Source organism: Amphibalanus amphitrite, unplaced genomic scaffold, assembly GCF_019059575.1.
Source record: "Amphibalanus amphitrite isolate SeventyFive unplaced genomic scaffold, NRLGWU_Aamphi_draft 000167F_arrow, whole genome shotgun sequence".
NCBI classification, from domain to species: domain Eukaryota; kingdom Metazoa; phylum Arthropoda; class Thecostraca; order Balanomorpha; family Balanidae; genus Amphibalanus; species Amphibalanus amphitrite.
In genome coordinates, this window is record NW_024881662.1 from 265265 (window position 1) to 280872 (window position 15608).

Below are 15608 nucleotides of genomic sequence, written 5' to 3' on the forward strand. Positions count from 1 at the left end.
GTAAGCGTTCCTCCTTGCTCAAAATGAACACTTTCACCCGGAGCCCAGGGCCCCAGGTACAGCAAAATCCGATAGTGTGCATGGTCCCGGACTTGCCGCACCCGCACTCCGCAGGACGTTATGCATGGGTATACCGGACCCACTTGCCAGGTCACCACGAACAGTGTCACAGGTGGTAACGGTGGTAACACAGGTTAAACGCAACGCAATGTCTAAGCGAAATGTTAGGATTGGAAGTACTGATTGCAGTAGGCGATGCCCCGAGACGTAAATGAGGTGCAGTATTTGCTTGCGGAACCTTTCTCACGCTTGTCCGATATTCAGATGTATGAACATATGAGAGGCTATACGAACGGAAGGTAAAATGGTCATTTTCTACGACATGCTATGTATCGACGCTAAGTGGCCTAGTTGTTCTCTTTTACTTCGTCTTCCTGTCGCCCATGCCAAAATCTTGGCCGACAAGGCATCCCTTAGAACGGTAGGCAACGCCTCAGACTACGGAAGGCGGTCTTTGTGTGAGCTTACGATGGAGCTTTAGTTTGTCTTACGATGTGGGTTTGGTGGTGAAGCACCAACCACCGTAAATCGGTCGGGTGGTGTCGTAATGAAAGAGCAAGGCAGTAGGATACACATGCGCTAGCAACAGGAACGAGTTTCTTAAAATCGCAAACCGGCTACGAACGGTTTTACAAGAATCTCCAAACTGAAAACCACGAAGTCAGCGCCCCGGCATGCAGTTCAATATCGGGATTGTGCATTGTCGCAGCGATTGAGCTTCCACTTTTGGAAAGAGCTGTTACTGCTCGGGTGCGTGATGCAGTACCTAAGCTTCGTCATCGGTTGATAATGCCCCGGTAAGAAATGAGCATGGGGTGTAATGGTGTTACGTGCTTTCAGTCACCTGAAACAGCGGATAATCTGGACTGGTTGGTCATATTTGGAAATCGGTCTCGTTATATAGGATACTTCATCCATGATATAGGTCTGGTCGTCCTCGAGTTAATCCAATGTTTTCGACATTTGGCTTTGATATTCTCAAACCAGTCATGAGACCCATACCAATAAAAGCAGGTGACGCCTGTGCATTTACATATGTATAATCATTCAAGTGTACGGTAACGGGACCATCGTGTGCACGTTTATGTTCGACCCGTGAGTTCGAGCTAGGTACGCTTCTGCCATCGGAGCGGCGCGGGGCGCGATCATGGCGTGAGTCAGCTGTTGCGAGGCCTGCGAGGGGCGTGGGTCACGGGCCAAGGCCAAATACACAGATGGGTATCGACTCTCGGTGTGTGTGGACCGCGGTCGTACGTGCGGAGCTCAAGGAAGTCTAACATATCGCGCCGTGAAACCTTTAGCGAACCCATCACAATCATGTGCCATCCATGCTCAAAGTTCGGTCGACTTTTCTGATTTATATTAAAGCTTTGGACCAAAGGCCCAACTTGGATAATCAGACGTGAGCTCGCACCCATTCCATTCACTCATACAATACATTTCGATGCATCCCATTCTAAACAGCAGCAGTCGGCGGAAATTCCAGATGTCTACATACATTCCAATCTACATTAAGCAAACAAAACACGGAAGAAGGCGAAGAGAGATACTTTTGGATTTGTTAGAATGTACATTATGGAAAGAACGGGTTTTTTTTGCACGGCCGTATCCCATGTTGACTCCAAAAAAGGTAATTCGCTCTAAACTTAACTGGCACAGTAAAGATAAGTTGGCAAATGAATAAACCAAAGCGATGTGCGAGGTTTAATCCAGTCATATGTACAAAACAGTAAACACGGTCGTAACTTGTCCTGAGTGGGTGGCAGGCAGAGATCAACGCTTTTGAGAGATACACAAGATTTCTTCGCGACATCGCGGCACTGCTTGACTAGATATGTTGTTCTAATCAAATTGAAAGACAACACATTTAAGCTCATAAAAGCTACAGGTACAAAACGGTACAAATTGCGTATATACAAATAGGTTCGTTGTCGTAGGTATTCGTCGTTGTCTTGGCTGGTGTCATTTCGCGCGGGATTGTCATTTGATGCGAGACGAGGCCGGCGTCCTCGGGTCAACTGAAGAGCTTCTGCTACTGCTACGGTCTGCCTGTCGCCTTCAGGTCCACCAGCTCGCCAGCACCCGGATCGGCTGAAGACGTAGTCGGCAATTAACAAAACAACACATTTACAGAAATGCCAGTGGGTATGGAGATAACCATCATCGTTTAAATACGGACACACACACACAATGATAAAAGCACCACAAAACAAATTACTCAAAGGAAATGTGCTACGCTTTTAGGAGTCATGCTACCAATGCCGCGGTTTTCGAAGTGACATAATTTGAATGTATGCATAACTATATCATTTGACATTTAGGTCGTGCTTCACAAGGTACGGAATGGTATTAAACCCAAGGCCATATTAAACCCACAGACATTACGCACGTTGTTCTAGTATTAGGTAGATTAAGACGAATTGTATTGTGTTGTATTGTAATTTGTAGTACAGTCTGTCTTAACAGTACCGCGCAAAGTAACAGTGGATCCATCGAGCCTGACCGAGGAAGGACTGCTGGATTTGAGTCACCGAAACAATGGATATCCTCGTCCATTCCCCAGGTCAATTGATTCGGTGACTTTTAAATTATAGCAGGCCCTTCCTCGGTCAGGGTTCATGGATCCACCGTCACTTTGCGCGGTACTTTTAAGACAGACTGTACAATACAATAAAATCAGTAACAAACGCTATAGTATCCGTTTACATGAGCATACCTCATTTTCTTAGCGCTCCTATCACAGTCGTCTTGCTGCCTTTGGGTCGTCCGCGATTCTTAGCTACCCTTGGTGGCATGGTGAGCGTGTGCAGCTGCACGTTCCTCGCATCATGAGTTGAGATCCGAGAGGTGGATGGACCCGTGGATGGACCTGCAACGGAAGGTGGCACAGTCACCGTCCTTACGGGGGGGACCCCAACTATGGGAGACGGGCCGATGCCGATAATCGGGGACAGGGAAACTTCCGCCCGACCAGCGTCATCACACTGTGACGGAGACTGCGACTGCGACCTGTGGACAAGCCCGGAGCCAGACGGCGCGTCAGAGGGGCCACACGGGAACACAAGATTTCTGCGAGCTGCAAGAGGCTTGGTGGCGCCGTGTGAGCCAGCCCGAGGGGCGACCACTGACGGCGACATTACCCCTGTAAAAATGCCGCGATTAGGGGTTTCCGCCGGCGATCCAGCCCACGAAGGAGACACCACTACGCGGCGTGGTGTCATTCGACCGCTGTAATCAGGCGTACGTGTTTTGGTCAGTGGCGATGGTACTGCCGGCTGATAACCCTGAGCGGTGGGACGAGAAGAGCAAGACACCTGATCAGGAGATGGGATCTCAGCAGGTGGAGCAGCGCCAAGCCGCAGTGGACTGTCGAAAAAGCCGGCAAATATGTCAAAGTTAGGTCGCTCATCTTCTGCTGGCCTTGATCTGCTGGTTGCAGTGAGCAGAGCTCTCCCGGTCGGCTGTGACTGTCCACCTGTTGGAGAGTGGAGATCAGTCAGGTCGGCGTCGGCTACATCGCTGGGCGGTGCATCTGTGGGCAAATCAGAGTCGTTAGTTGGCACGCCATCGACTTCTTCTACGATGAGGAAGGAGCGGCGCTGCTGTAAAAAGTGGAGCATGGTGGTAAGTTTATCCAGGAGTTGGCGGTGCTCTGCTCCGGTGAGCTCGCAGCCCACGGATGCGATCTGCGAGGTGACGTTGAGCAGCTGCCGGTACCGCTCACGCTCCGTCCGTGGAGGCTTCCCTGGTGGCAGTGAGCGGGTGGACACAGACGGAGCGAATGGTACTCGACAATCCAGCTGGGCCTCCAGGTGATCGGCAGCGAACGACAAAAGCCATTTCTGCCCCACCAGCTCCTGAGAAAATAGACACATGCCTTGCTCGAGTCGTACTGCCATGATATGGCGACAGGGCAGGCTGTAGTGCCGGTAGAAGAGGCAGTCGCACGCTGTGGAGCTAACGGCCACCCTTCCCGCCCGGTCACATGCAGTCAGCCCTCCCGGTGAGTCGACCAGTGTTACGGTGGCAGACTCCACCAGCTCGTCCTGCAAAAGAGACAAGGCAAACGAGGTTACGTGACGCTGGTATTGGTCCAGTTCGGCGAAGCGACAGCTGGTTGGTCGTTTGTTGACCTCTGCATGAATCTCCGCGTTCCTGTCGGCACGCACTGTGGTCAAGACGGTCAGGTAGGACTGAATGAAGTTTGGCAGAGTGTCGTTAGTTCTGCAGACAGACTTCATTTTGCCGTGAAGCGACTCTAGGTGGTTGTTTGTGAAGACACCAGACATGGCTGCCCCAGACAGACCTCGCACCCATTCCCCTCTAATTTCGTCCCAGTTGTCCTTAAGATATCTGTCTGTGGCAGGATGTCTGATGTCTTCACGGAGACGCCTATACTCAGTCTCGGAACTGGCGAAGACGAGCTGCTGCAGAACCCCCAGGATCCGCTCTCGCTCTCCCTTCTCCACGCTGGCGAGGTTCAGCTCTCTTCTGAAGGACTGCAGGACGTGGAAGCTGCAGAGAAACTGGTCGCAGTCCGGGAAGACGTCCTTGATGGCAGCTTTCTCCGCACGGTCCTTGTCGGTCAGCCACACCTGAAAACAGAAGTTGCAGCTCATTAATTGACACTTGTGAAACAGCTCTTATCCTTACACCTAACCAGGCTTAGCCTCTGAACGTGATGATCGACATAAGGCCGATTTCGAATTTATTCGCCCTGCAACATGGCATAGCGCAGGGTACTAGTTGGACGATATTCTATGAAAAAAGCATAATAACGCGTGAATGCCGAAAAGTATTTGATGCATGTACCTTATACAATATACATCTTAAGCCAGCCGAGTAACTGATCTTACATGATCAAATAGTATCAATTTGTATGACCCATTTATTCTACACGCATGTTTACTTTGGTGATAGATGCTGCAGCTGTGTTGTGTTCCCGGAAAACACGAAGCATGGCGCCAATCATGTGAGCCGTCTCGTTGGTCACCAGGAAGACGGCGAGAGGGACGCCACGTCCAAACGAATCTACAGTGAGAATCGTGAAGACTGGCGTCCGGATGTCCAGAAGTTTGTAGGTCGAGTCCATGAGGAGAAGGTCAGGAAACTTCTCGTAGGCGCTCCGCATCTCCTGGTCCTGAAAGAAAAGGCCGCAGACAGTACCGGCATCCTCGACGACAGTGGATGCAAATCCGCGCTCGCTCAGAATGGAAATAGCGGCTTCCAGATCAGGTTGTCCATTTTTCGGTACGCGCAACACGTTGTTCAGGTCGTGGCGAGTAAGCACTTTCCCATACTGATCTAGCATGTGCTGGCGGATACGCTTTTTGTCAGCACCGACCCGATGGAACTGTCGGGCAACTTCCTTTTCGTCCTCCGTGAGGCGGCGGTTCTCAGGCTCGAGCATGAAACTAACCTTGGAAACTGTGTGAGAATGCTCGAGGTTAAGTTCTTTCACCACAAGTTTCAAGGACTTGTCCAATATCACGGTGATGAGCACGGGACAGTCTAACTTCTTAGTCTTTGTGCTTCGCACACGATCGGCTTTACCGGCGTACTTCCGTCCCCCGTGAGTGCACGCCAACTTAATCAAACGATACTTCTTTTCCTCTATGAAAGCATCCTTGTCATCCCTGTTTGAGATTGTCTTTGAAATGTAGTGACCAGGGGACGATTGCAAGAAGCTACGAAGTGTCACTGAACTGGACTTGAAAAATTTTGAATTTGTTTCCTTTTCCAGAACACTAATGCACGCTTCCAGATCGCCAAAAGAAGAGAAAGAGTCACCTGCCTTTAACGCGGCCATGTCTTTGCTGTCCACAAGATGCCGGTCGTCTGAAACAGCAAAACATAAACATTAAACATGTACAGCAAAAGCAACATTCTGCGATTTGTGACATGACATCAGACATGACAGAGACATAGCATTGATAGTGGCCGGGGGGCGGGTACACTAGCATGGAAAGCCGAAAATCAACAGGACTAGACCAGAAGCTAGGAACAGAGTCACCAGGGGCAGAGGCAGAGCCGTAATAGGGCAGCTAAAAGCATGTAGAACCAACAGTGGGTCCAAGTAAGCCAGGACCAGGGCTAAACGAAGGATCACACGGAACAAGGGGAGCGCATGGTCCCCCGGAGCATTGACTGGATCACCAGGAGCAAGAGTTGGGCGGGCGGACGGACGGACGGACGGAACGACCGACAGGCAGACAGTGACAGGCAGACAGACAGTGTGAGTGCCAGGGCTGTAAGAGCCGCCAGAGGCAGGGGTAGGACTACCAGGGCAGGGTTAGGGCAACTAGGGACAGAGTCAGGGAAACCAGGGCAGGGGTATGGCTAGGACCACCAGGGGCAGGGACGGGGACACCATGGACCAGGGTAGGACCACCAGAGGCAGGGATAGGGAGAGAGGGCCACCAGGGGCATGGATAGGGCCACCAGGAGCTGGGGGGGGGGGGGGGCAATCAGGGAAAGGGTAGGGGCTAGGTCAACCAATACCCATTCGTGCAAAACTATCAACTTTAAAATTTGACCTTTTTTGACCTTTTTTGACCTGACCTTGACCAGAAAGTGACCTAAGCCGTACCTGATAGTCTTATAAACAACACCATTGAGTTGGAAATGAAAAATTGGCCATAAAACATGCATCACACAGCCTTAGTACCTAAAGTTAGGTTCATGTGACCTGACCTGTGACCCTTGGTGACCTGACCTGGTAATGTCAGTGACCTCTTATAGCAACATATGTACTAGGCAACTGACGCCCTATCGCTGATTCTCGACAAAATGCGTTTTCTTCGGTGTTATAGCGCATTCCCTAGATGACCCGTGAACGGTGAAACATTTCATCTTTGACCTGACCTGTGACGTCATCGGTGACCCCGAGGTCAATGAAATTTGGTTTTCCTCGACAAATTTGACAGGCCTTTCGAACGCCGTTTGAATTTTGCGGATCCGTCCAGTAGTTTCGGAGATACGAGAGGGGGGGCAAAAAATAGCCCCCCACCAGGTCGCGTTATAAACAGACCCCACCAGGGAGCGGGTTAAGGTCACCAGGGACAGGGTTAGGGCCAATAAGGGCAAGGGTAGGACTACAGGGGCAGGAGTAGGTACTAGGGCAGCCAGGGGCATGGATAGGACCACCAGGGACAGGGATAGGGTCATAAGGAGCTAGGACAACCAGGGGCAGGGCCGCCAGGGGCAGGAGTAGGTGCTAGGGCAACCAGGGGCAGGGGTAGGACCACCAGGGACAGGGATAGGTGCTAGGGCAACCAGGGGCAGGGGTAGGACCACCAGGGGCAGGGGTAGGACCACCAGGGACAGGGATAGGTGCTAGGGCAACCAGGGGCAGGGGTAGGACCACCAGGGACAGGGAAAGGGCCATAAGGAGCTAGGGCAACCAGGGGCAGGGGTATAGTTAGGGCCACCAGGGGCAAGGGGTTAAGGCCACCAGGGACAGGGGGTTAAGGCCAACAAGGGCAGGGGCAGGGATGGGCCGTCAGGGACAAGAGTGGGAGCTAGGGCAAGCAGGGGCAGGGGCAGGGATGGTGCCACCAGGGACAAGAGTGGGTCCCACCAGGCCCAGGAGCAAGGTCAGGGCCACCAAGGGCAGGGCAAGGTGCTACGTTAACCAGGGGCAGGGATAGGGCCAACAGAGGCTGGAGTAGGACCACCAGGGGCAGGAATAGGGCCACCAGGAGCTAGGGCAGCCTGGGCAAGGGTAAGGGCTAAGGAAACCAATACAGGGTTAGGGGTTCTGGCAACCAATGCAGGGTTAGAGGCTATGGCAACCAATGCAGGGTTAGGGGCTATGACAACCAGGGGCAGGGTAAGGGCCACCAGACACATGGATAGTCCCATCAGGAGCTAGGTCAACCAGGCCAGCGGTAGGGGCTTGGGCGCCCCACCAAAGGCAGGACGAGGGCCTAGGACAGCCAGGGGCAGAGATAGGGCCACCAGGGGCAGGGGTAGGTCCACCAGTGACCAGGGGCAGGGTTAGGGCAGCCAGGGGCAGGGTTAGGGCAGCCAGGGGCAGGGTTAGGGCAGCCAGGGGCAGGGTTAGGGGACAGGGACAGGGGTAGGGCAACCAGGGGCAGAGGTAGGGCAACCAGGGGCAGGGCTAGGGCAGCCAGGGGCAGGGAAACCATGGCCAGGGTAGGGCTAGGACCAGCAGTAGGTAGAGCGACCAGGGGCACGACCACTAGGGGCAGGGACGGGGACACCATGAAGCAGGGTAGGACCACCAGGAGCAGGGATAGGGCCATCAGGGGCATGGATAGGGTCACCAGGAGCTGGGGGCAATCAGGGAAAGGGTAGGGGCTAGGGCAGCCAGGGGGTGGGGGTGGGGATAGAGCTGCCATGGGCAGGAGTAGGTGCTAGGGCAACCAGGGGCATGGATAGGGTCACCAGGGGAGGAGTAGGGTACTAGGGCAACTAGGGGCAGGGTAAGGCCATCAAAGGCAGGGAGAGGGCCTGGGAGAGCCAGGGGCAGAGATAGGGCCACCAGGGGCAGGGCTAGGGCAACCAAGGGGCACCGGGCAGGGGTAGGGCAACCAGGAGCAGGGCAGTGCTAGGGCAGCCAGGGACAGGGGCTAGGGCAGCCAGGGGCAGGGAAACCATGGCCGGGGTAGGGCTAGGACCACCAGTAGGTAGGGCAACCAGGGGCCGGAATGGGGACACCATGGAGCAGGGTACTGGGTAGGACCACCAGGAGCAGGGGCCAGGGATAGGGCCATCGGGGGCATGGATAGGGCCACCAAGAGCTGGAGGCATTCAGGGAAAGTGTAGGGGCTAGGACAGCCAGGGGAGGGGTGGGGATAGGGCTGCCATGGGCAAGGGTAGGGCTAGGGCAACCAGGGGCAGGGATAGGGCCACCAGGAGCTAGGACAACCAGGGCCACCAGGAGCTAGGACAACCAGGGACAGCAGTAAGGGTTAGGGCAGCCAGGGGCAGGAGTAAGACCACCAGGGGCAGGGGTAGGACCACCAGGGGCAGGGATAGGGTCACCAGGGGAGGAGTAGGGTACTAGGGCATCTATAGGCAGGGTAGGGCCACCAAAGGCAGGGCGAGGGCCTAGGACAGCCAGGGGCAGAGATAGGGCCACCAGGGGCAGGGGTAGGTCCACTAGTGACTAGGGGCAGGGTTAGGGCAGCCAGGGGCAGGGTTAGGGCAGCCAGGGGCAGGGTTAGGGCAACCAGGGGCAGGGCTAGGGCAGCCAGGGGCATGGAAACCATGGCCAGGGTAGGGCTAGAACCAGGGGCATGACCACTAGGGGCAGGGATGGGGACACCATGGAGCAGGGTAGGACCACCAGGAGCAGGGATAGGGCCATCAGGGGCATGGATAGGGCCACCAGGAGCTGGGGGCAATCAGGGAAAGGGTAGGGGCTAGGGCAGCCAGGAGGGGGTGGGGATAGGGCTGCCATGGGCAGGAGTAGGTGCTAGGGCAACCAGGGGCAGGGATAGGGTCACCAGGGGAGTAGGGTACTAGGGCAACTAGGGGCAGGGTAAGGCCATCAAAGGCAGGGAGAGGGCCTAGGACAGCCAGGGGCAGAGATAGGACCACCAGGGGCAGGGCTAGGGCAACCAAGGGGCACCGGGCAGAGGTAGGGCAACCAGGAGCAGGGCAGTGCTAGGGCAGCCAGGGACAGGGGCTAGGGCAGCCAGGGGCAGGGAAACCATGGCCGGGGTAGGGCTAGGACCACCAGTAGGTAGGGCAACCAGGGGCCGGAATGGGGACACCATGGAGCAGAGTACGGGGTAGGACCACCAGGAGCAGGGATAGGGCCACCAGGAGCTGGAGGCATTCAGGGAAAGTGTAGGGGCTAGGACAGCCAGGGGAGGGGTGGGGATAGGGCTGCCATGGGCAAGGGTAGGGCTAGGGCAACCAGGGGCAGGGATAGGGCCACCAGGAGCTAGGATAACCAGGGACAGCAGTAAGGGCTAGGGCAACCAGGGGCAGGAGTAAGACCACCAGGGGCAGGGATAGGGTCACCAGGGGAGGAGTAGGGTACTAGGGCAGCTATGGGCAGGGTAGGGCCACCAAAGGCAGGGCGAGGGCCTAGGACAGCCAGGGGCAGAGATAGGGCCACCAGGGGCAGGGGTAGGTCCACCAGTGACTAGGGGCAGGGTTAGGGCAGCCAGGGGCAGGGTTAGGGCAGCCAGGGGCAGGGTTAGGGCAGCCAGAGGCAGGGAAACCATGGCCAGGGTAGGGCTAGGACCAGCAGTAGGTAGGGCGACCAGGGGCACGACCACTAGGGGCAGGGATGGGGACACCATGGAGCAGGGTAGGACCACCAGGAGCAGGGATAGGGCCATCAGGGGCATGGATAGGGCCACCAGGAGCTGGGGGCAATCAGGGAAAGGGTAGGGGCTAGGGCAGCCAAGGGGAGGGGTGGGGATAGGGCTGCCATGGGCAGGAGTAGGTGCTAGGGCAACCAGGGCCGGGGCAGGGATAGGGCCACCAGGAGCTTGGACAACCAGGGGCAGCAGTAAGGGCTAGGGCAACCAGGGGAAGGAGTAAGACCACCAGGGGCAGGGATGGGACCACCAGGGGCATGATTAGGGCCACCAGTGGCAGAGTTCGGTACACCAGGGGCACAGGGTTAAGGCCAACAAGGGCAGGGGAGAACCACCTGGGGCAGGGATGGGGCCACCAGAGACAGGAGTAGGTGCTGGGGCAACCAGGGCCAGAGGCTAGAACAACCAGGGGCAGGGATAGGACCACCACTAGAAGGGCCACCATGGGCAGGGGTAGACCAGGCAGAGGCAGGGGAGGGACCACCAGGGGCAGGGCAGGGACCAACAGGGGCAGAGCAAGGGCTGTAATGGACAGGGGTGTTGTGAGTGTCAGGAGCAGGAGTAGATCTAGGAGCAAAGGAAGGGCCATGTGGGACAGGGCCAGGGCTGTAAGGAACTGGGATGTGAGTGCAATCACTGTATGGGTCTGAAGGGGCAAGGACAGATTTTCCAGGAGCATGGGTAAGACCAACAGGGCCAGGGGCAAGGCCACCAGGAGCAGATATGGGGCCACAAGGGCCAGGGTGTGAGTGAAATGGGCAGCAGCACTAATGACGGAGGTTTGGCCACATCCAGGGGCAGAGGTAAATCCATCTTCCATGCGCAGGGGTTAGCTGCCGAGGGCAGGGTGAGGGTTTTTGCATGCAGAGGGGCGAGGGCAGGGGTGGGCCAACTGCCGAGCCTTGGGACTTGCAGTGGCACTGGCAAGTGGCAGGAATGTTTATAGCAGCTAGAATTTGACTGGTGAATTTGAAGATGGTTAAAGGATGCATTTTACATTCGACATTCCAATTGTAAAAACAAGTAATACAAAGAAAGTTCTTTTTATAGTAAGGGTCAATTTTGGGAAAGTTGAATAAAATACATTTAAGTGGGAGATCATTCATTTTATTAGATTAATTTTATTTTTACTACGACGCTGCAAAATATTTTAAGCCATATCAACAAAACTATTATGAGCACACATCACTTACACATTTGGATTTTTCTGGGGCCCTGTTTCATGACAACACTGACCCTACCCAGGTATTCGCACTGAGGTTCCATGGAAACTAAAGCAGAATTGCCAATTTTGTTTTACATTTCCATAGAAACTGAACACCAGTGCCTGCTAGCATCGGGTAGCATAACACATTAAAACATGGCCCAGGTGCCACACAAGGGGTGCTCCTTACAATACCTAGTCCTAGTAGGTGCTGGCAGCATGTCACTCATGGCACAGGGTTTTGATTTAGCAGTAATATTTTTAATTGATTGTTCCGCACATATCGACTTAGGATGAAATGAATGATAGCTCAGAGAGACGAGACCACAAACTAGCTAGGTAATGCAATGCAAAGATAAGTACCAGGTGGCATCACAAAAAAATTACGCACAGGCCATGCTGACGTCACAGTGTAAACACCGAGCTGCCTGGATAATACTATTTTACGAGAAAGCTATCTCATCAACTGGGCCACAAAGAAAACTGCTAGCTTACAAAAAAGCATAGTAAAATAGCAAACAAATAACACAACTTTTGTATCATAGCCTCAGCCTCCCTTGGGTCAATCAAGCCAACTGAAACTGCCTGCAATTAATTCTACATTGACATTGATCAAATGGAAGTACAGGAAGTACTTACGCTAGGAATTCAAGCATCATTTGTGTACTACACTAACCATTGTCTACAAAAATCATGCTTTCAGCAAATTGCTCACCCTCAACACTCCAGATTCACCACAGACGCCTCCAGCTCGCCAACCGGTCCCCAGCCGAACGGACGCGGAAAGACCGGCGCGCACCCCTTGTCCCGCGGCCGACGCAACCCTTTCTTTGTTAAAATTCGCGCGGGACTTTGTGCGCATGCGCAGGCCCCATTACGTCACAGACTGGACGTGATTTTAGCACGTCAAGCCGCTGGAGTAAATCTACTTCGATCTGACGTGATTTTGGTCGCATTTTCCCCTGTGCTTAAAACTACTCCAGTCCGACGTCATTTAATCCCATGCAAAGCCGTGTGTAAAACTACTCAGAACCGAGAGTTGACGTGAAATAAGCAGGTACCGGTTGGTGTGTAAATCTACTCAGAACCGACGTGAAATACACAGTCGGTGGCGTTTTGAGTAATTGTACTTCTGACTTCATAAACACGCTTCCATTTCCAAATGGTGGGCCTCCAAAGTTGATCCGTCTGCCAGCCAGTACCTGGAGGATGCAGTACCAAGTACTCGGATACATTTCCCTATAAGTCCATAGGCTTAACACTAGCTAGAGACTTCTAGAGACATTTTTTATGCCAGATAAGGCCGTCGCATACCAGATAAGGCCGCAACGGCCGTTCAACGTTACGTGGGGAAATGGGAGAAATCTAATGACTTTTTTTCTCTGACGTCTCCACTCCAATATCTCTAGCGCAACTGGCAAGCGTTGTTAGCATTGGCTCGTGTCGTCGTAAATAAGATTTGTTTGACGGATATTCCGTAAGTTGAGTGTGTTGTTGTAATTTCTGAGGCTGTATGAGTTGGACGGAATGGCGCCATCCCGCCATGTGCGAAATATGTTGATGTGCGAAACAAAGCTGTTCCTATTCATATTTGAATGTTCAAGACTTTGACTTGTGGGCTTTGTTTGTAGCCAGTGCGTGTAGCTTCTAGATATTCCTGGCTCCAGCAATGAAGAAGCTTGGATGGAACGTTGAATCAAAGTTACCTATCATTTGTAATGTTAATGCTAAGTGCTGAACGTTACCAATAATTCGAGACATCCGTTGTAAGATGTATGACGCAGATCAACTTTGATCAAGTCAAGAGAATTGATTTCAGATGAAATAATGTCAATGTTCAAGGCTGAGCGACTGGCAGATTTCGGAGTGAGCACGAGTGGCCTTGAGACATTCTGTTTCTGTAGGTACTCAAAATAAATAAATTATCATGTTGTGTGCTTTGAGGTTAAGTGTTATCAGTGGTGCTTCATGGTTGTGCTTTGTTGTTGGTGTATGGGCATGTTTTGAGCACATTGCAGCATGATATTGGTGGTGTGTAAAGCAACTGATCTCCGCAGACTTTGCACTTACTTGCAAAGCCTGCAGACTGACTTTGCAGACTTTGGCTGACAATGAGCAATGCATTGCTGACTGATATCATTTATTCTGTGTTTGTAGCACAAAGTACAGAAGTGGCACATACATTGTTACTTTGAAAACCTGATGTGAATTTGATGTAGAAAATTGGTGGCTGACGTTGAGTCCTTTCGTATTGTGAGTAGTGTACAGCTGGTGCATTGAGCACAGACTTGAGACCAGTGACGATTGTATCAGTAGACTGTGTTTGAGTCTACTTATATGGGTAGTCATAAAGCAGGTGTCACACAAAACAAGTGTGACGCCTGCTATACTACTACCCTTATATGGCCTTGGTTTGAGTGTGGTGACCGAGTAAGCTGGTGTGTATAGCCATGCAATAAGTGTTTTGAAATATATTTTTGGGACAGTATTGAAATGGTGTGTTTTGGCCATCTGGCATGGATGATGGAAAGCCACTAACTCAACTTCAGGAATGCTTCTTCATTATGCTCATCTAAGGCACAATCATCTATTTTCTCTTCGCAAGGATTGATTCCTAATTCACTGTCAATTATAACCTGGGGCAGAAGGTTTCGCTGGGCCACACGGTTCATACAGATTCATCCACAGTGCTCAGCAGTGCATGTTTTCAGATTTCAACAGACTGTAATTGTTTCTGTATGTACATATGCATCATGCAAGGGTACAACAGATGCGGTATTTGGTAAGCAGTTGGCAGCAAGGTGGTGTTTGTACTTATTGGCAGAACCAGTTGAGCAGGACTAAAACTATCCTAGTTTCTCTTCAATTTACTCAGATCCGTCTCAACACATTGAACATATTGAAAGCGTCCATCCATGAAGATGTCTGCATGTATACTCATTTCCGAGAAGGCACGGTCGTCGCTCATCCATTGCCGAGCAGGCACTTGCGTGCCAATCGCCGGCGCGCATTAGCGCGCGTCCATGGCTGGGGCGCACGAGCGCGGCCATGGCCGGCATGCACGCGCGCGCGCCCATCGTCGGCACGCAAGCGCGCGCGCGTCCATAGCCGGCGCGCGCGCCGCGTCCTTACCCGGCGAGAACGCCGCGTCCGTACCCGGCGCGCACCCGCGCGCGTCCACAGCCGGCACTGACAGACCCTGACCGACGGGCGTGCTGCCGTCGGCGGTCCTGACAGATGGGCGGCGGGCCCGGCTCCCGCAGCTCCGGCAGCGGGCGGCAGCCATGGTCGGCATACACGCGCGCGCGCCCATCGTCGGTACGCAAGCGCGCGCGCGCGCCCATCGTCGGCACGCAAGCGCGCGCGCGTCCATAGCCGGCGCGCACCCGTACCTGGCGCGCACCCGCGCGCGTCCGTACCCGGCCCGCACCCGCGCGCGTCCACTGCCGGCACTGACAGACCATGACAGACGGGCGTGCTGCCGTTGGCGGTCCTGACAGATGGGCGGCGGGCCCGGCTCCCGCAGCTCCGGCAGCGGGCGGCAGCTCCGGTGACTGTTCCGGCAGCTCCGGCAGCGAGCGGCGTCTCCGGCAGCGCTCAGCAGCGGCGCCAAGCAGCAGCAGCGGCTGAGCCAACAGGCGGCCGCGGAGGCACGCCCCCCCCCCCTTGCACATTGCTCGTCCATGGAGATGTCTGCAAGCACGCCCATTGTTGAGAAGGAACGTGCATCCATGGCTGAGCACTGAGCAGGCACGTGCGACCCCTTTGCACATTGTTCATCCATACATATCAATATAATTTACCTTATTGATTAGTGTGAGTCTTACAAAATCTTAAACTCAGAAATACCACAAGGCAGGCTGCCTGGGTGAGTTGCTAATATGAACATAATGAACATTATACATTAGTGCAGTACCTATAAGTATCCATGCTGTGTGAAGGACTTGGCCCTCACGTTCATTCGTTTGGTGATTGCACATGGTGGCATGTGTACCAATTGTTCTCCCTAACCCTTCTTACAACTTTGACTAGCAAGTAGAAGC

At 53.7% G+C, this 15608-nt stretch overlaps 1 protein-coding gene across 2 annotated transcripts; it reads right to left on the reverse strand.

Annotated features, from left to right (window-relative positions):
* Window positions 1-1405: 1405 nt before the first annotated feature.
* LOC122383553 (protein FAR1-RELATED SEQUENCE 2-like) lies at window positions 1406-12486 on the reverse strand. 2 transcript variants are annotated; one of them, XM_043370072.1, is made up of 4 exons: window positions 12281-12486; window positions 4970-5898; window positions 2777-4655; window positions 1406-2151 (listed from the first exon to the last, which is right to left on the reverse strand). In XM_043370072.1, the coding sequence occupies exons 2-3, from the start codon at window positions 5867-5869 to the stop codon at window positions 2778-2780; spliced, it is 2778 nt and encodes a 925-aa protein (XP_043226007.1). In that variant the 5' UTR covers window positions 5870-5898; window positions 12281-12486; the 3' UTR covers window positions 1406-2151; window position 2777. The 2 variants fall into 2 exon arrangements, with proteins under 2 accessions (XP_043226007.1, XP_043226008.1); XM_043370073.1 differs by lacking the exon at window positions 12281-12486 and adding an exon at window positions 12205-12226.
* Window positions 12487-15608: the final 3122 nt, after the last annotated feature.

Bases quoted from the DNA above. Each gene is read 5' to 3' on its own strand.
- LOC122383553 (XM_043370072.1), bottom strand. From the start codon at position 5,869: ATGGCCGCGTTAAAGGCAGGTGACTCTTTCTCTTCTTTTGGCGATCTG. The intron at 4,656-4,969 runs GTAAACATGCGT...TTCTGTTTTCAG, and splicing joins CTGCAGCATCTATCACCAAA to GTGTGGCTGACCGACAAGGA.